Raw genomic sequence first — 21,511 nt, 5'->3', positions numbered from 1 at the left:
AAGGAGCCTTAGAAAATGATGCTAACCTCTGTCTGAGTAGTAGTAGGTCACATATTGATTTTTATATGTGCCTCGATAAATGCAAAAGCAAGAGATCTTTTTAAATATAAGAAGTAAGCTAGATTAAATTCCATCTCAGTCATTTCTGGTATCTTGAAAAACAAAGGGATAGTAAAGTATTATCAGAATAGGTGGGACAAATGTTCTTGGAGATTGAAAACTTGAAGCATTTCTACTCGGAAACTTATAGTGTCTTTATGACTAAAATATATTTGACCCTTATGCTTGCAGGATGTGAAATTTAGGATAAATTACTCTGTCAGGAAACATTACCAGCTAGAGTTCCTGGAGTGGGAGCCACACTGGCTTTACAGGTGTTTTTGGTCTTTTCATATTGCAAAACAGTTTATGTGAATAAACATAATTTATCCTTATACATCTTATTCCAGCTGAAAACTCTTAAGACTCTTAAGTCCCTCCTCTTAAAGAAGACTGAAGTCGTGTCCAGTCAAATATGTAGGTGTTTATGGTACTCAGCTTTTGAGCTATCGGTTGTTTCCGTTTGCTTAGTTCTCTTCCACTCACTCTTAGGCTGGATAAAGATTTCCATTCCTTTTTGGGTGAAATATTTTCCATAAGTTACAAAAAACCCAAATTAAAAAAAAAAACTTTGCACAAGAAATCCCAGTCTGAAATAGCTTTCCTTTTTAAATAATGATATAAAATAAAGATAGAACACATGATAATTATAGCCATTATTACTTGGTGGCTTGAATGCTCAGATTATTTGAAGGGGTCATCTTTAAAATGCCTGCCTCTTTATTCTGTGATTTACTGACTCTTGACCTTTATAATTCAGTTTATAATTAAGACTTTCACAAGAAGTCTCCCTGATAGGCCCCAAGCTACCGATTACATCACACATTTCACCATTTCCAACCTACCTTTACTTTTGGGCACCAATGTTAGTATCTTATTTACATCACTATAATTTTAAAAAGCTGTTTAACTTACTTCTTCTGAGTTACTCCTGGGTTCTTAACTGCTATACTTGTGTTTTCTTTTCCTAACAAGGTGGGGTCTTGGAAAGCATTGGTCTGCGTCAGTGGTTCCCAACCATGGCAGATGAGAATCACCTGGAGAACTTTTAAGAACTTATGATGCGTATGTCTCACCTTCTAAGGTTATGATCTAGTTTGTGGAACCACTGGTCTACATCAAACCCAAGTTAAGCAAACATTATATATTGTTAGTGAGTAGTACAAAACCTTCAATTCTATGGACATTTGGCAAATATCTTAAGGTAGAGACTAAAATTAAAATTTAGAATTCTAGAAAATTTCAAGCTGCCAGTACAATCTCAAGTTTCTCTAATTTTTCTTTCTTGTTTTTTTTTTTTGGTAGCAATTTTATACTAGATTCTTGTGTGCATTAAATACCAGTGACTAACTTCTTACTTTTGATTAAAGGGCAAAGCATAGTGATATTAATTATTTTTGGATTTCAGACATTCTATGTCATGCAGTATTTTTCCCAATATACCAGTTTAATATCTATTTGTCCTTATGCAGTAGATTTTGTTAGAACATTTAAACATAGATCTTTTGGAAAATTGACCTTAAGAAGTCTTTTTTTTTTAATGCCTTCCCTCTCCTATTCATGGCACATGTGTGTTTTCATTCTATAAGTGATAATTTTTTGAATGGCTGTTCTGAAGCTTTAAGTGTAAATTATTTTCCTATGTCCTGAGACTGTTAGAAAACACCAAAATCTGAGTAACATACCAGTCATGGGGTAGAAAAGATGTGGAAAGGGGTAGCACAGGTCTCTTCTGGGTGTAGGTTTGGCATGCCCAGGGCCAGAAGGGACAGAGGTGGATACCTGAGCCCTACCATGAGGCAAAGTCTCATATGTCAAGTGGAATAAACCCCAGATGATGCATCCACGGGGCTTTTGTTTTTGTATCTCTTTTTTTTGACCACAAAAAAAACCACTTTTTAAAATTGTATATATTTAAGGTATACAACATGATGTTTTGATATACATTGTGAAATGGTTTTTATAGTCAAGCAAATTAACACATTCATTTCACATAGTTACCCTCTTTGCGTATGTGTGGAAAGAACACGTAAAATCTACTCTTTTTGCAAGAATCTCAAATAAAAGGCAGTATTACCAACTATAGTCCTCATGTTGAATGTTAGACCTCCAGACTTGTTCATCTTACATGTCTGCAACTTTGTATCCTTTTATGTATATCTCCCCATTTCCTACCAGTCTCACCACATCCCTGGTAACAACTACTTCTATCACCCCTGGTAACAACCACTTTATTCTATCTTCATGTATTCAACTTTGTTTTTCTTTTTTTAGATTCCATATATAAATGAAATAATGCAGTATTTTTCTGTGTCTGGTTTATTTCACTTAGCATAATGTCATCCATGTTCATTCGTGTGGCAAATGGCAGGATCTCCTTTTTTAAGGCTAAATGTTTCTCTGTATGTGTGTGTATCACAGTTTCTGTATCCATTCATCCATCAACAGACATTTCAGTTGTTTCAGTATCTTGACTATTGTGAATAATGCTGCAGTGAACAAGGAAATGTGGATACCTTTATGAAGTTAAGTGGTGATTTCATTTCCATCAGACTTTTTTTTTTTTTTTTAAGAGACAGTGTGTCACAGTGTCACTCTGTATCCCATGCTGGAATGCAGTGGTGCAATCATAGCTCACTGTAAAGCTCAAACTCCTGGGCTCAAGTAATCCTCCCATCTCAGTCTCCAGGGTAGCTGGGACTACAGGCACACATCACCAAACGCAGCCTTTTTTTTTTTTTTTTTTTTTGTAGAGATGAGGTCTCGCTATGTTACGCAGGCCTGTCTCGAACTCCTGGCCTCAAGCAATCCTCCTGCCTGAGCTTCTCAGAGTTCTGGGATTACGGCCCAACCCAGTAGTGTTAGGAGATCTCTCGGGTGTCGATTTTTCTGGTGGGAAACCTCTGTGGCCCCAGCACCTTTGCCCGAGTTCTTGTCCTGCATCCAGGAAAAATGAGGTACACAGACAAGTGAAGGGTGAAGAAGCAGAGTTTTATTTAGTGTTAGAACAGCTCAAAGGAGTGAGTAGCTCCTCTCTACTGGCAGGTCATCTCTGCAGCTCTCAGCAGTGAGGGTACTCCTCTCTGCAGCTGGTCTTCCCATCGTCTCCAGCTATCAGCAGACAGGGTAGTCTTCTCTGCACCTTGTGGTCTGCTGCCATTCTCTCTGCACTCTTCGTCCTTAGCCATCATCTGCCCTGCTCTGGCTGAGTACAGAGCTTTTATGGAGTTCAGAGAGGACAGAGTGCATGCCAGTTGGTCCATGGGCAAGCCAAAGAGGCACCATGAGTCTCCTCTCCCGTCCACAGGACTGGCAGCCCAGCCCCCAGTCTTCAGGCCAGGGACGGCCTGAAAGTGGGGCCTTACTGGGGACCCTGCCCCCTTCCGCCCAGGACTCTGTCTGCCTCCTGCTGCTGTTCATGGCCCTGGGGCTCGGCCCCAACCCCGCTCCGAGATTGGAGCTGGGGACTGGGAGCGGAGAGAGGCCAGGCAGTGGGAGCAGACACCCCTGAGCCTTCAGGGACAGGGGCAGGGAACCTTCCTGGGGTGCCCGAGGGTGCAGGCTGCAGAGACGCCCTGCACGTGGGAGGGCAGCAGCAGCTGCAGCCAGGAGGGCAGATCCTGACTGTTCCTGGCTCCCCCAAGAGCACAAGGGAGGCTTGGATTCACAGCTGTAGTTTAGGTGGCCTGTAGCCTCACCCAGGAGGGCGAGGCTCCTGCTTGCTCCCTAGAGCAGGAGGCCTGGGTCTGTAGCTGCAGTTTGGGCGGCTGCAGAGGCACGTAGCTCTCTTTCCAACTCAGAAGAGGCAGGGCTCCCACTGGCTCCATGGAGTGTGCAGCCCCAGCCACGCCTCCCTGCTGCAGCTGACATGATGGCAGCAGCCACTGTATCAGTAGTTCTATTTTTAATTCCTTTAGGATCCTTCATACTGTTTTCCACAATGGCTGTACCAATCTACATTTCCACCAAGAATGTAGAAAGTTTCTCTTTTCTCCATGCCCTCATCAATATTTGTTATCTCTTGTCTTTTTGATAACAGTTATACTAACAGGCATGAGGTGATATCTCATTGTGGTTTTGATTTGCATTTCCCTAATAATTAGTGATTTTGAGCACTTTTTCACATAGCTGTTGGCCATTGTTATGTCTTCTTTGGATAAATGTTTTTATATCTCTTAATGACAGCTTTGTTCTGAAAAGTTTCTTTTGACTATAACTGCCTGATGATTGTTCAGCTCACTTATACGTGGATGAGAAATGGAATGATACCATTTTACATGAGCAATTTGAAAACTTGAATTAAATCATTTTATTTTCTCAACCTTTGATGGCAGCCGGCCTTGGAATTTCCTGAACAATGAGAAGCCAGCTATAAAACAGGTTTACCTTTAGCTACAAATTCAAAAAATCCTCTTGGCTAAGTTTTTTTTTTCAGTACTTGCCTGTAAATCATAGTGCTGAAAAGTGCTTTTGAACATTGTGTATCTAGATACTGCTCCTCATCCATGGTGGAGATGCTCATTTGTCCCAGCTTCTGAATTTGAAACTACTTTGGCAGAAGTTCTCATGAGTTCTTGGAGACCATAAAGCAAATCATGGGCAATTAAAACAAAGGTCTTTCCCCTCGTGTCTCAGATGCACACCTGAAAAGAATCATCCTGGCAGGTTTGACTGATAAATGGGCTGGAAAGGGGATGCATGGCAGCCTGGTTCAGCAGGACGCCTTGACTGGTGGCGATAACACAGGGTCTGGGGTGACCTGTCCCCTGGAAACGAAAGGTCTTCTCATTTGCAGTCATTAATCACCTCAGGAACAGCCGTTTTAAATGCTCAAGCCTAATTGATACGGACATGGCACACTCGGCCGGGCAGCTGGAGGTTAATGCATTTTCCTGTAGCGAGGGGAAGTGTTCGGGACAGTCGCAGGCATTCAGCTGTGAGGAGCATGAAATTTCAGGAGGGAGGTGTGTTTGGAAGGATCGAGCGTATAGGCGAAATTTCAGAAATTGAGTTTTTAAAATACTGAAAGCCTGATGAGAAATCTCAAAGTGTAACTGGGTGTCTGACAGACTACTTTAAGTGATAGAGAGTTTCAGCTAAGGAAAATTACTGTCACCAAGGTTTGTTACTCATAAACCTCATGACGTTAGGTCCTTTGTAGGCTTATAAACTATGTAGGGTACATTCAGATGTTATTTTAATTTATGGTTGGCACACTTCCTTAGCATTGCAGAATTTTCCAGTCATACCAAAACTAAACTGGAAGGTTGAAAAATGTGATTGATACTAAGTTTTGAAGCTGAGATTCAATTTGAGTACCTTGCTTATGAAATAATATATGCTGAAGAGTAAACTGCAAAGGCACTTTTGTTATGGATGTAGCAACTTGCAGGCAACCTCAGAAATAAAGACCAGACTTGATGTTCCCACTTATTTGGGTAACACCTACTGTTTTTTTTACAAAAAGAAAGAAGTACATTGTCTCAATTTCCCCAGATATATCTAGAAGCTCCAGAATAAATTCAGGCAATTTGAGACTCACAAGTATTAACCAGTCTCTAATGGGTAGTTGGCAGGCTTATTTCTGATCAGAAAACAGTCTATATTATTTGTTTCTCCATCTTTTATTTTTGTTTTATCTTTTCTCTGACAACTCCTTTTAGGTACCTCAGGATTTGGTAATGCCCGCATTAACCTAGCTGGGAAACTCCAGATAAGAACATCATATGGAATAGGTCTAGTCAGGCTTTGTGTGCACAAATATTTTCTAGAATTACTCTCAACACTTAAAATCTCATTTTTCATTTTCTCTAACAATTTCAGTTTTGAAACCTGTAAGAAGGAAACAAACTTCTTGTGATACATCATTTCATTCTTGTCTACTCATCTTTTAAATGTTTTCCTAAACATATAAGCAATGTTGAAATAAAATAGCAGCCACTTCATATGTTGGATCTTCCTTTTTTTCCCTTTTATCTTTCCCACTTTTTATTGAACTTAATTCTGCTCTGCCAGTGCCTAAAAATGATGTTATTATTCGGCCACATTTTTAACCTCAGGTGCAAAGGATTAATTATACTGCTACAGGATTTTCTCTGAAGGCAGAGTCTGAATAGGAATTTATTGATTCAAATGTATGGCTACCACCTAATAATGAAGTGCTTCGAGGACTGAACAATTGTGTCAAGAAACTGTCCCCATTAGAGGAATTTTATTTTCTCTCTAAAACTCCTGGGAAAAAATTATAGTACAACATTGTTTTAGAGATATGCTCAATGATGGTGGATGAACACAATGACAATAACCAGTGAGTTTATACACTTTACCATAGGAATCAACTTACATATAATGTTAGAGTCCCCAGTGGAGCTTCATGGATGTCATCTTGTGATACTGACCACTACTTAGCAAAACAGACAAACAAAACAAAACAAACAAAAAAACTTTGAAAGTTTGTTTCGTATCTTCCTTGAAAAAAGGTTTCAGGTTTTCGTACTTTTACTGAGACATTTTCCCCTAAGAAATGAAAAATGAGTTTATAACTTTGATCTTGTAAGCTGAGTCACAGCAGGCCTGAATATGAAGCAGCTGAAAACACGTGTGTGCATTCCTACCCCATGCAGCATTCTTTATTCTGCAGATCCCTGTCACTAAAGAATTCAGTTAAATACAAAGACCCTCAGGTAGAAACAGGCTGCTAAGAGCCGCCCCCAAGTCTGTGAGTGAGCTGGAGACAGCCACTCATGTATGTCAGCCCTGCTGGAAAGGCCATTAGTAAATGCCTAGCACTCCAGGCTAGGAAATGGTTTCTTGGACCAGAAGCAGGTTAAAAATAATTAAATAAAAAACAGGGGTGGGAGAGGGGAAACTTGGCATTAAGACTCTTCGGTCCCATTAAAATTAGCAAGCATGCTTAGGGCTTTATTCATTGTGATGACTGGATCTACAGGGAAGGTCTTTTGTCCTATGGCATTCTTTTTTGCACCATGAATACTTGCAGTATTATATAATTGTGATATTATAATAATATGAGTCATAGATAGTATCTGTGACTCATTTCAGTTTCATTAACTCTTGACAAGTAGAACATTCAAATTGGAGGCTTTATAGCAAAATATCAAATGTCAGGTCAAAAAATGAAGGTTGATTTCAAGAGTCCCAACCCACATCCTATTCTTGTGACTGCAATTTGCATTTCTATAATACACTATAATCAAGGACTGCTCAATAATTTTATAAATATTACTAATATTATGAAGGCTTATAGACTGCTGTAAATTTACACAGCAGCTGGCTAATCTGTTTAGAGCTCTGGTGTTTTCCGTTTTTACGTTTGCTGGTTGCTGCAAAGCTCTAGGATATGGGTAGTGAGGCTTACGTTATAGTCTTGTGCGGTTTTGTTATGACATAGGAAGGAGAGCAGATTTTGGCCTTAAATCATGTAAATGGTAAAGTGGCAACCAGAGACTTGAAGCTATAACTCATAGTTCATGCAATGAACCTCTGAAACATTTCATCAGGTAAACCAGGAAAACGACTTTCACTGGAAAGTCAGATAGAACATCAAGTCGGTTTTACATCATTTTTATGCATCACATTTTATTATATTTGTCATAGTGCTTATTTGCTTTCAAATACCATAAACCCTGTTAATTATAGTCAATAAACAGTTTCGAGGATTTTTTTGCTTACTTATACAGCTGGTTACTATGCGATGAGAGGCAGATGATAGGCATCCAGGGAAGTCGTGTGTTTTTACCCACTGGTGAAATTGACAGTCACCAGCCACCCATGTTGATTCTAAAATGAGGGCCTGAACTTTGCTTTTGTGCTCTAGTGGTGGGTAATATGCTGACACCACAGCTCAGATGTAGAGAACAATTCTTGCTTTCCTCTCTCTGGAGAATGACAGGAATTAAAAATTTTTTTTTTTCAGTTTGAATTAGGCATAGAAAAATTTTGTATTTGTAATGTGTTAGCTTCCTTATGCATTCCCTTCTATGGCTATTTGAAGCATCTTTGTCTCCAAAGATTTCCAGGTGTCTAATAGATCTTTATATTCAGTAACAAATCATTTCTGTCCATGAGCCTTTTGGGATGTATAAGTTAGTATTCTTTGCAGTATGTTAAAGCAAACTAAATATGGCCTGAGAAGGACTCTGTGATTTTATATTTGAGTGCTTGTGGTGAACTGTAACCTAGCTTAAAGGCAGATGAGATTGAAAACCTAATTTAGTAGTATGCACCTGTAACAGTAGCCAAGTCTTGGCCAATCCCAGTGGCTAGAGGCCAGACTTCAACCTTTCATACACTGCTCAATGTTCAAACGATGTTCAAATAAGGCATATACACTGACCTGTAACCAACCGGCAGTTCTGTACTTCCCTTCCAATTTCTGTATGTCATTTCCCTTTTTTTTTTTTTTTGTCTATAAATCTTCTTCTACCACGTGGCTGCACTGGAGTCTTTGTGAATCTGCTGTGATTCTGGGGGCTGCCCAATTCGCGAATTATTCATTGCTCAAACTCCTTTAAATTTAATTCAGCTGAAGTTCTTCTTTTATCACGTACCCCAGAACTCTGTGGAACAAAAGAAGTTTTCTTTCTGCTGCGACCCGGGGCAAGGCACTCAGAACCTCTGGGAAATTCCTCATCAGTGAATTAAGGAGGTTGAATTAGATGGTTCATGGGTAAGGCTTTCTGATTCTATGACATTACCACAGGTCCCAAACATAACGCAGCCAGATGAGACCTCATTGAATGTTATCAGGATAATGGAGCAAGGAGGAGACCACTAATTATGCCCAGAAAAAATGATGTCTCTGGAGGCTGCTGTGGCTATTCCAGTTGAAGAAATTCTAATAGGTTAAAGATGAGAATTTTCAAGGTGTCATGAACAATGGATAACTGCTTACAGGAATTTCCAGAGATTAAGTGACAATTCTCTGTCTATTTTATGCTTTCATCTCTCCTCTTTTCTCACCTTTCAGCCTCTCCTTGTTAATTGACATTATTTGGGGTCCTAAGCGTGTTTTAGTGTATGTTATGTACATACATGGGGTTAACACAAGTATTCATTTAATTATTGTTTTACACGTTAAGTATTTATTTATTTAATCAACAAATATTTACTGAGCATCTTCTCTTTGCTGGGTACCCTGTTAGGTGCTAGGATTACAATAATACAAAGACAAACTTGGCTCTTGTACAAATGAGACTTACAGTCTAGTGGGAATAAAATACTATATTTGTTGTTTTGAGATGAATTTGAAATGACTAAAATTTTATAACTAAGTTACTCTGCTTATTTGTGGGCTTTCATTTTTTTCCTTTTACAGATTGTTAAGAATTTATATGAAAAAATAGTCCCCGTTCTTCCCTGTTGTACATTTTTGGGTATCCAGAGTGTGCTACTGGATACTCAACCCTTTACAGTATGTTCTTATTTGCATTTGTGATTTTAAACAGTAAAAATGCTCTCCATATACTGCTGTATACTTTATGGTAGAATCCAAAGAACTCTTTGGAAGACAGAAGGTTTCTGAGAGTCACAGGACTCATGAGAAACCCTAGCATATTCACTTGTGTTGCAGAGTTCCTATACAAAATATATTGTATGTAGTTCGTGACTGTAGCCTTTTAAAGAAACATAATTGTAGAGTTTTGTATACCAACTTCGAATCCATTTTCGTTGTTACTGCTTTTATCGCCTTTAACTAAAATTGTTTGTTTCAATTACAGACCAAGCTTGTGGTTTCCTAGATTGCTTTTCACTTGCTGGCAAGGGCTTGCAAAGAAGACCTACAAGAGCCATGTTAAAAACGCTTGAAAAAAAAGGTAGTCAGAGGAACAAGGAAAATGCTGTTTCTGCTTCATCACCTCCAGTGCTCAGTCATTTCTCTTAAATTCCTCTGGACTCCCCACAGGCCTTCTAGCTTTGGCAATGACCACTATCTCTGTAGCCTCAGAAAAAAGCAAAATGGTGAACTTTGGTCTTTGGTGTTAGTTGGGAACCAAGAGAATTCAGTAAATTTTTAACCTCTATGTAAAAGCCATTTGCTCTTTTTTCTCTTTGTTTTCTTTTATTGCTTTTAATATTACTTCTGATTTCATGATATATCTCCGATATCATAGACTACATTTCAAATCTAAATGTATACCTTTATATTTTTCTTAATATAAAGCACTGGGTCTTAAATAAGTATTAGCTTTTATACTTAGAAATAAGAAAAAAAGGAATTTTGAAGTTTAAAGTTTCTATTGAAATGGAGCAAATTTGCTAGGCAAAACCGCCCCCCACCACACACACGCACATGCACACACACACGCGCACACACACACACATGCACACACACACACGCACCCACATGTGCATGAAATAGGAAAATAGTATAGTCTCTTTGGTTCCCTCTTTGCCTCCTTGTTATTACCTTCTTTTCCCCTTTCTTCCTTTTCACTCTTCCTTATGGCCCATCTAAGCACATTTTGTTAAGTCATTTGTCTTCTAGATGTTGTCAAAACACACACAGTGAAATGGATGCATATATCCAAATGTTAACAAATGGATAAATTAAAATACTTATATAATACTCTGAAGATTGTAGCAAGAGAGAAGACTACATACCTGCTTAAGATGAGAAATCGCCGTGTGTTTCTATAGCTTCCAGATCCTCTTTTTTAACAAGGAGAAAGAACTTCCCTGCTCCTCACCAATGGCAAAGCGTCTAAAATCACTGAGTACTCACTAATTCCTTTGACCACTCACATATCTCCTGTCGTTCTCCTAGAATTGAATTTCTGGTTCTCCAGTGTTGCTCCATTGGTTCTCCTCTTAGTTGCACTTTTTGGAGGGCAGATTGCTTTAACATGCTTTGCTATAATGTACTCTAAACATGCTTAACGGGAAGTGTGAAATCAGGTTATTATAAGAATTTTTCTGTTCTTTGATGCTCAAATCCATTCTAATTGGTAGCAAATGTTCTCTTGTCAGTCCTTGTAGAATTTTAAAATATTCTTGGGAAATCCTAACAGATATTATAAATACTTTTTCTGAATCAGCCTTCTTGAGGGCAGAAAAAAGAATGAGGGATCAAGAGTATTATTTCCAGATTCTCTAATTTGCATGGTGAAACTCAAGGGAGTCTTTTCTCTTTACTTGCTTTCTTTTTATTCACTATAAAATATTACTAACTGCCATAGATGCAAAACACCTACAAATAAATGAAACTTTTGCAACATTCTGTTTTTCCCTTAGCATGAAAATTTTCCAACTTTGGCTCACATAAAAATTCATCTTCTTTTTCTGTAATGATGCTTCCCCAAAATACCAAGAAGATACCTACAGGGGTATTTGTCTTTTTTTTTTTCCTGGTTGCCTTACATATGATTTCTCTTCCCTTGTTTGGGAAGTTCCCCAGTTTGTGAATCTTAGCAGGATTCAGAGCTTGCCTTTCATCATTGAATCTAGGAAGTTCCACTATTCAGTATCCCAGCCACCTTGGCTACAGGACATGTGCTAGACCTAGCCTATCAGGAATACCCACTCGGTACTAATGGACAGACCACAGAGAATGGGTGATGATCTACTCAATGTGTACAGTGATGATAGAAACATCAGTTTACTGAAGTGGCAGTGGTGGCAGTTCCAGCAGTCGCATCCTGTCTCTGCTTCTGATGTTGGTGTAGTTAGCTCAGCTAGCTAGCTGAGTGGTCCAGTGGAAGGAGCAGCCTTAAATTCTGTGGCATGATTTTGGTTGTGATTGGGTAGCCTACTGTTGTTCCTGATTGTTTTCCAGTACCTTCCATAGCCTTCTCAGTGATTATGTGGGAATATCCACCATTGTTTCAATTAATTCAATTTCTGCTTAAAGCAGCCAGTCTTAGTTTTGTTATTTCTGTTATTTGCAAGTAAGAACCTAGATTGATAGGGAGTTTGAAACCAGGAATGGTTCTGGGAAATAGAACCACAGAAAAATTGGAGGAAGCTGGGATTGGTTTGTCTGGGTTAGTTGGAGCTGAAGGTAGTGAAAAATCCAGCTGCATAAGGGATAAGACTGACACCCCATAACATTTGGTGGAAAATTAGCAAAGAAATCATCTGTGAACTTCTAGAATGAGTTGCTAATTGAAAGAAAACCTTTTGGGAACCAAGCAGGGACTTCCATGCAACAATTGCATAGGAATGAGGACTTGAAAAACTGGGCTGGTGTGATGGCTGCATGTAACGGTGGCAGACAGCTTAAAGAAAGGGAATATAAGCTCAGATTCCTAAATATTCTTACCTAAGGATGGATTGAAAAATAGGGACTTTCTACGAGTACAGTAAAAGAATCTCTTTTGTACTATATATAAATATTACAAATTTATTTTGTAACTCTTTCAGGGTTAAAAAGTCAAAAGCCAAATGCAGTAATGCAAGTTGTCAACTAAGGATGTCATTTGAATTCACAGCTAGGTCCCTTATTTTGGTATTTGGTTTGGGTATTTAGAGAAAGAGTGGGACTCTGGGAACTAGAACAGGGGGTATGGTAGGATTTGGTGAATTCAGGGCACCCTGAATCCCTAAAGTCCATCAATCCACCCTTGCCAGTTGGAGCAGCCCTGTGGCCTTCTCTGATGAGGCTATTCGTGTCTTGATGGAATTTTCTGCCATCTGAAGGAGTTGCATTACAAAGGTAGGTCAGTTCTCCTTCTGCCCTACTCCCAGATGTGTAACTAAACTTAGATCCCAGAATGCCTCAAAACACCAACGACAAAGTCAAAGGTAGGAGGTGATAGCTTATGGTGCTAAAAAGTTGCAAGACTTTCCCAATTGATACTGGAAAATATTCTGGGGGAATATGTATGATAATGGATTTTGAAAGTTTTAGGTCAAATAGAGAAAAATACCACTTTAGATGGCTTGAATTTATTGCTATAAGAGCACTTAACCAGAGGTTCTGAATTCAGTGTACTAGCATAAATAGATGGCATTGATCTATTTATGTTTTCTTGACTGGTTGACCAAAACTGGGACTGTGGCACCAATGAGCTGCTAGAAATTCTGTCACGTACTACTATAAGAGCAAGAAGTCCAAGGGACTTAGGGAGATAATATTGTTGGAGGGGATATATCATGGGTATGGAGAGCTGTATTCCAATTGTTTTCCTTGAGAGGGTCCTGATGAGATGCTCTTCAACGAGAGCCTAAGAGATACAGTGAGGAGGGACCAACTGGCTTCATTGGAAAAAAAAATTTGGCTGTTCTCTGTAGACCTCTGATGCTTGTGAAGTATGGTACCGTTGAAATGGGACTCCCTAATCTTACTAGGGATATTAGGATCCTGGGGTAATAGAGCTTAAGCAGCAGCACCTTACCATCAGAAAGCAAGGTGGGTAGGCAGCATGGCTTCCATAATAGGCAGCAGGATGGATATTTAATCAGGATGACCAGGAATCTTTGGGAATGGCTACTGATAATGGGATTCCTGTGACTGAAATGCATAGGTGCTTAGCTATGCCACCTGATTTTTACAACCAAAAAACTCTGGGTCTTCTGGCAAATGGAGGCTTGATTTAAGCTATTACAATAGGAAATCATAGCCCCCATCCGATTGTTCCCAGACAGGTCAGTTCATAAGCCCAACATCCCTTACATGGAACTAAGGTCAAGAACTTGCTAGATCCAGCCCTTTGAAAGAGTGTACTTACTAGAGTAATTGGGGAAATGGAAATATGGAGAGATTACTGGAACATGTGTCCTGTTCAGAATACAGTTTCTAGTAACTCAATTCATGCCTTGATCTTTGGTATGCATGTATCTATCTGGCAAATGGATTTTTTTTTTTTTTTTGAGACAGAGGCTCTCTCTGTCGCCAGGATGCAGTGCAGTGGCATGATCTCAGCTCACTGCAACCTCCGACTCCCTGGTTCAAGCGATTCTCCTGCCTCAGCCTCCCAAGTAGCTGGGATTATAGGCATGCACCACCATGCTCCAGCTAATTTTTGTATTTTTAGTAGAGAGGGGGTTTCACCATGTTGGCCAGGATGGTTTCGATCTCTGACCTTGTGATCCGCCCGCCTCGGCTTCCCAAAGTGCTGGGATTACAGGCGTGAGCTACCGCACCCAGCCCAAATGCTTTTTTTACTAAAGGCACATAAGCAGAGAATAAACAGTTTGCTTGTACCTCATAGGGGCAGCAGAATAACTTCATTGCCTTGCTTTTAGGCCTCTATCTTCTTTTTGGCTCTGTGTTACCATTTTGTCTGCAAGGTTGTCACACAGGGCACCATGTTAGTCCAATATATTGTGACATTGTGCTCACAGGATCCTGGGAGTAAGATACATTAGGTACCACTGATGTCTTGGTGTAAGATGCACATGTACTAGTGGAAAGGAGACATGGCGTCCGCATGACAGTGAAGCTTCATTCTCTATGCCTCACCATTTTCACAGTAATGATCACTGTGTTTTAGATACTTTATTTTGTTCTGAGAAGTAGCTCCAAACAGGTCACATGCTACTGTGGTGAAGACAATGAAGAAAGGGGAAAATGGTTTGAGAAAGTTGCAGTTCTTGGCCAAAACATGAAATTGCTGGATAAATCAAAGTAGAAAGTTACATTGACAAATAGGGCTGAGTTATGAAATGTATAATATGCTCTATCCAGGTGTTGCCAGGTGAAGAGTGTTCAGCTGTGTTATACAGTGCTGAGAGGTCCAGTAAGATGGAGACTGAGAATGAACAGCTGCTGTAGAAATGTGCAGGGCATTGGTGCCATAGACAAGAGCAGTTTTAACGGAGTGGTGGACTAAACCCTGTTTGGGTTGAGTTTAAGAGACAATAGAAGGAGAGGGATTTGGTGATAGTAAGACCAATTATTTTAAGAAATTTTATTGTAAAGAAAGTAAGAGAAATGCAGTGGTGGGCAGAGAGAGGAACGGGATCAAAAGAGGGCTTTTCCTTAATATTGGAGAATAGCAGCTTTTTGTATGCTCATGGGAAAAATCCAGTAGAGAGGGGGAAAGCGGTGATGCAAAAGAGAGTGGGGAGATTGCCAAAGCGATGACCTTGAGTAGGCAAGACAAGGTGGTCTCTTGTGTGCAGGTAGAGGGGACAGCCATCAAGAGGAGCACAGGGAGTCCGTCTAGTGACATGAGGGATGGTGGGGCACTGGGTACAGGTGCTGGTAGATGGGTGGTGGAGCTTGTGGAAGAACTGAGGACCTATATGTAAGTTTCTGTATCTGCAAATTTGGAGGCTGTGAGAATCTTTAGATCGTTTAGGAATGTTGTTGGTTTACTCTGCTGTTGGAGTTTTTTCACGTATTGTCCAGTGTGTATGACAGCAAAGTCTGGTGTTTCATTTTACATGAAGATGATATAATCAGCATCTATTACAACATTTTAATATTTAGCACCTAAATATGAACTATAGGTTGAAATAAATTAGAATAATAGTATGTGATGGCTTCAGTTTTGAAACGGAATGTTTAAATCCCTAATGAATCTTCAAATTTATATATTTATTCAATTAACTACGTCTAAAGATTTTCCTCTCCACTGGCTTCACAGTCCATATTGCAAGTTTTAATGTAGAAGTTAGTTATAATACAGTAATTATACTGTGCATTAATAGGTTCATGGTAATTTATAAATGCAAAATTGATTTTAACGGGTCAGTCATGAAGAAGTCACCTGGCTTAATTAACTGTTGAATTCAGTTAAGAAATGCATTTTACGAATAAAAAAAACTAGATTAAGTTAATTAATTGTTTGGACATTTAAAAAGTATAGCCAGGCCGAGTGCAGTGGCTCACGCCTGTAATCCCAGCACTTTGGGAGGCAGAGGCAGGCAGATTGCGAGGTGAGGAGATCGAGACCATCCTGGCCAACATGGTGAAACCCCGTCTCTACTAAAAATACAAAAATTAGCTGGACGCAATGGTGCGTGCCTATAGTCCCAGCTACTTGGGATGCTGAGGTAGGAGAATGGTTGAACCCGGGAGGGGGAGGTTGTAGTGAGCCGAGATTGCACCACTGCACTGCAGCCTGGCGATAGCAAGATTCCATCTCAAAAAAAAAAAAAAAAAAAAAGAAGTATAACCTATGTGGGGAAGATTTTGGACATTAAAAATGATAATTATAGGAGTGAAAGTTATGTCTAGCAAAGGGAAGTACAATTCTGAGTCCATATCTCTGTGTTTTCATTTTTATGCTCCTTGTATTTCGACCTATCACCCTTCAATTAATTCTTATTACCCGATTTGAGAGAAATTGTGTTTTTGCCCTGCCTACTTGAAGTTAAAACATTAATTTGAAATTAGATTAAAAGGAAATAAAGGCTGTTCATTATTTTGTCTGACTTCCAAAGACAGTTATTTATTTATTTTTTTTTGAGACAGAGTCTCACTCTGTCACCAGGTTGGAGTGCAGTGGCCGATCTTGGCTCACTGCAACCTCTGACTCCCTGGTTCAAGCGATTCTCCTGCCTCAGCCTCCTGAGTAGCTGGGATTACAGGCACACGTCACCACGCCCAGCTAAGTTTTTTATTTTTAGTAGACACGGAGTTGCACCATGTTGACCAGGATGGTCTCGATCTCCTGACCTCGTGATCCACCCTCCTCGGCCTCCCAAAGTGCTGGGATCACAGGCTTGAGCCACCGCGCCTGGCCAAGACAGTTATTTCTATATTACAAAATCAGAAGTTGCTGGGCGCAGTGGCTCACGCCTGTAATCCCAGCACTTTGGAGAGGCTGAGATGGGAGGATTGCTTGAGCTCAGGAGTTCAAGACCAGCTTGGGCAACATGGCAAAACCTCATCTCTACAAAAAAATTAAAAAATTAGCCGGGCATGGTGGTGCGAATCTGTAGTCCCAGCTACTTGGGAGGCTAGGTGGGAGAATAACTTGAGCCCAGCAGGTGGAGGTTGTAGTGAGCCAAGATTGAGCCACTGCACTCCAGCCTGGGTGACAGAGTCGGACCCTGTCTCAACAACAACAACAACAAAGAAAATCAGAAGGTATAAAAATTTGAAGATTTAAAACAAATTTTCAGCCAAAATATTTTAGCATATTTAATTAGGTGATGTTTCCGACAACCACCACATTGAACATCTATTGTACTCGTCAGTCTTTATATAATCCATAATTCCATTTTAAATAAGTGACTCAGCACCACCATCTAGTGCAGAGGCCAGAGCTTGTGCTAGCTCACTGGAAATCAAAGGAGAAAATATTAACATGACATGATTAGAAAATGTTCACATGAAAGATGGGGGCTCTTTTTTGGTTTGCTGATTTGAAATATTTATTTAAATAAAGTAAATAAGGAGAGCTTTCCCTGTAAATACTTATGAACAGAAATGGTTTTCTGCCATGTTTGTGAGGCTTTCTATTAATATATATGTACTTGAATAGGTTTCTATAATTAAACCTAACCACAATCAAAGACTGTGATTATTATTCAGTTCTATTTTCACAGCAGACCAAATTAAACCTCTGTGTCAGACTTGTAGTGAATATCACAGCAGTAGGCCCAGAATGCAGGCTTTTTATTGCGCTTGGGCATTTTTGCAAATCTGAAGCATTTTTTCCATGGTGAGTGGACATGAAGTCTGGGAAGAGGTGTCTTCGTTACTTCGCCTCTGCCTGTAGGTGGGGTGAGTCATTGCCTATACAGGGTGATATGGAGAATACTTTCAGCACCCTTCCTTTCAACCAGTTTGTCTGTCTGTCTGCCCTTGCTGGGATCTGAGGTTTCTCACATTGGGGAGCTCTCCAGGAGTTAAAGCATTGCTATCTGCTGTGCCCAAATCATAAACAAAGGTTCATTAATTGCTTAAACCATTGTCATCCAAAGTCATGTGGGGAGTGCACGCTCTGGAAGGAACAAGACATCGGGGAGAGAAGAGGAGTTGGGCCTAGGATGGGCCATGGCCTAGGACCACTGGTCAGTAAGGGGACAGACTAAGAGCACTGAGTTTTTAGGGGTGCGATGTCACTGCAGAGGGTGGAGGAGCACCCGAAGAAAGCATCATGTAGTCAACAAAGCTTTGCCATGTGTGCATCTTATACCAAGGCTCTGTGCTAGGTATGGGAACACAGAGATGAGGAGGACCTGGTGCCAGCCCGAGGAGCTTACATCCAGCAGGGAAAGTAGATGCAGAGGGTACTGGGATGGCACAGCCTGATGCCCCAGGTTTGGGAGACACAGAGGGCAGCTGCCACCCACTGGTGAGGGATTCTTGTTTATACACTTGCCTCAGATTTATGAGTTGAAAGGGGCTCCCCTTACTAGGCTGCTCTGTGGTATCACATTTTCAGATGCCAGATAGTGTGGAGGGGGCATGTTATGGTACCATGCTGCTGCCAGGTGCTCCCCCTCGAAAAAGGAGTTTAACTAACTCTTCTAAGCATCTGTCTGAAGACAATTAGTGTGAAAAGGCCCTAACTTTATAGTCTGGCTTCATTTTTTTTATTAGTTCTGGGCCCTGGACCATTCAATTTCTCTGAGGCTTAGTTTCCTTATCTGTTCAATGTGGAGAATGATTTTCCAATTTTCCCCACTAGGTAGTTGGAAGAGGTAAATGGGATAAATACTGTATGTGGTGCATAGTAGATGGTCCAGGGCTATCAGCCCTGTTCACTCCATGCCCCACCCGCAGTGCAACTGACTAATGACCTGGGCTGGTCTGGATACCCACCTAATATGGGACCCACTGACAGGGAGGGAGGTGGACGGATTCATCTCTTTCTTAAAGTTTCTTGCTCTGTGTGAAAGGGAAACTACTTAAATGTGTCATTTAAGAGAGGGTATGCATCAAGCTATTTAGATTCTTCTGAATTTGGATTCAGTTCACTACACAGCTTTTTTGGTTTGCTCTCTAGATAATTTAACTTTCATAATTTGGATCATAGCACAACTTGGAACTTCTTATTCACAATATAGTATCCTTATTCTCAGCAGTAGCATGATTTCACGTTCAGATTGGCAAATGTAAAAGGACAGTTCACTGAGCAAATATATTAATATGGAGCTTCATGTTTATGTAATGACGTTGGGCTTTGTGTGCTCTACAGAATGTACAGGGGTAATTAGATATTTCAGATACGTGTCTAGACAGGGCAGAGCTTCAGGAGCACTTGCTCAACCCTGGGAAATGCTACAAATCACCCATTTGTGACCAGAAAAAGCTCTCTGTGATTAACAAGTTAAATGTGGAGTTAACTGTATGGCACTAGATTTATACCCAAGAGGAAAATCAGATCTGATGAAATTTGTCAGGACTGACCATTTGTAGAACCAGACTAGGCCTAACTTTGCCCAGTGTGGCCTGATTTGAGGGTGCTCAAAGTGATATCTTTCAAATATCTTTCTATCATCCAGCTATGGGGCTTGGATTCTATTCTTAGAATCACCTCTTCAGGTTAAGTCATTCTGATTCAACGAGGCTCCTATAAAATGTGAGTTTGTTTCTTGAGAGAGTTGTACATTGACCTAGATTGCTTAGACTCAGGGACAGTAGTGAGGAAGCACACCTCAGGATTTGATGTGAGGGCAATAGGAAATGAGTAAACATTTGAAATAGAGTTTGCTTCCTGAGGAGGGTGTGCGCAGGCGGAGAGGGCTGAGGGGCAGCCTGAGGAGTAAGAAAAATTGACTAATGGGGCACGTGCCCCTGTGCGTGGAACATGGGATGAACCTGGCTTAGCTTCAGCCCTGCGCTTGAAGAGACTCACCTGGTGCCCTGACTGGGATTATTTTAACCAAATGTAAAAGCATCTAGAAGCCAGCCCCTTTCTGGTTACTTTGTGGTTACTACATACAGTACTTTCTGATGCTGAAGACTTAATAGTGTCAGCCTTGAAGTGTAAACCTTCCGAGGGCGATGATAGATGATAGAGAATCACATGCCAATCTTTCCCTCTTGGGTGCCCTCTCCCAGCATCTCATGGCCTCTGTAGCACCCCCTCCCCAGCGCCAGGAATCTACAAGAGTACACGTGACAGCTTACTCATTGTGAATTGCTAGTTGTGAGATCGTCCATAAAGCTCCATTCCTGGTATCCAAGAGAGATCTTCAAAAGTAGGGGCCAGTTGAACTTGGAAAGTACAGGCTTCAGTGTACAGCTTCCAAGAGAGGCCATCTGGCTGCTGCTGCTGCTGCCAGCTTCCAGACGGAAGCTGAGATTTGCTATTGATGTTCCAGCATTGATCGAGCTCCTGCCTCGTCTGCATCAGGCATGGTCCTTGCAGCTTCACGCAGGTATTTCATGCTATTGCAAATTGTTGCTTGTTAGTATTCCTCCCAACTAGTTGTTTGGAGTCAGCTAGTTGTTAGTATTTTTACTCTACTGACTAGAAATCTGAGACTTTGAAAGGTTAAGTGATTTGCCCAATACCAAACAGCTGGGGAATGAGAGAGCCGGAATCTAAAGTTAGAAATGTCAGCCTCCCCCTGCTAAGTTCTGCTGTTGGTAAGGGTATTTCCTCTCCCTCTGGGGCTTTCTCTTGCTTTCAGAGAGAGAGTGTGCAAGCTTAAGGAACATTTAACTTGAGAGGCTTTCCCAAATGGTGTATAAAATGCCACGAGGAAATAACTTAAAGATAGGGTGCTGGAGATGCGTCTAGGATGTGAAGGAATGTCACACATGTGCATGGCTCGCCTCGCACCTCATTTTGATTCCTCAGTGGCTTTTAGGGTCTTCTCCTGCCTCACTCCTTTTAGCCCCCTGGCCTGGTCTTACACTCTGCCCATCCAGAATGAAAGCAGGCCTCCTACGTCTTCGCAGTGGACATGCATTGGCACTGAACAACATGCCGTGACCTCTTTTATACCTCATGCTTGTCATTCTTTCTGTTTATCTCGACACTCCAACCTAAGCTGTGACCTTGGCTTTCTCTCCCTGGCTCCAATTCATATTCTCCCTCTAGTGGTGCTGCCTCTGGCTGCCCTGGGTAAGTCCTAGGCCTCCAAAGGATTTTCTCCTTTGACTCTGCCTTCTTGGACAGTACTCTGCTGCTCTGGTCCCAGCTATGCCAGTAGAAACCACCTATTAAGCCATGAGCCCCAAGGATCCTGAAGCATCACTTTGCCTCCTATCTCCTATGGCATTGACAGTGCTGGCCATAACCCTGCAGTACCTGCACCCAGCCAGTGCCAGCATGTGAGCCTTGTTGACAGTCTGCAGAGGCTGGTTGGAGCTGCTGACCCTGTGCTTCCAGGCCCACGCTGTTTGGTTCGGTTCGAGTTGCCCTTCAGAGCCCTGCCCAGCCCTGACTTGGAAGCTGTTGCTTATTGTGTCTTAGTGTGGAGCAGTGGGGCCTGAGGCAAAAGTATATTGCTGCTGCTTCATTAGTGAAAGCATCACCAGAGAAACAGAAGTGGGGAACAAGAGAAGTGAAGCAAAGAAAGAGAGTAAATATAAGAGCTG

The 21,511-nt window shown here is 41.0% G+C and overlaps 1 protein-coding gene across 8 annotated transcripts in view; it reads left to right on the top strand.

Annotated features, from left to right (window-relative positions):
* FSIP1 (fibrous sheath interacting protein 1) overlaps positions 1–21,511 on the top strand; it is a 190,927-nt gene that overhangs the window by 135,726 nt on the left and 33,690 nt on the right. For 2 of the 8 annotated variants that reach the window (XM_055098844.2, XM_055098846.2), the window contains exon 12: positions 9,840–10,152. The exons of 5 other annotated variants lie outside the window; for them this stretch is intronic. In XM_055098844.2, the coding sequence (XP_054954819.2) occupies positions 9,840–9,860 (21 nt within the window). In that variant the 3' untranslated portion in view covers positions 9,861–10,152. Of the gene's footprint in view, positions 1–1,074; positions 5,586–9,839; positions 10,153–21,511 lie in introns of those variants that run through there. One more of the 8 variants, XM_055098843.2, reaches the window with a different exon arrangement.

This window comes from Pan paniscus, chromosome 16 (genome assembly GCF_029289425.2).
Source record: "Pan paniscus chromosome 16, NHGRI_mPanPan1-v2.0_pri, whole genome shotgun sequence".
Classification (NCBI taxonomy): domain Eukaryota; kingdom Metazoa; phylum Chordata; class Mammalia; order Primates; family Hominidae; genus Pan; species Pan paniscus.
The sequence above is the reverse complement of the archived record's forward strand: the minus strand, read 5'-3'. Positions and strand labels throughout refer to the sequence as shown.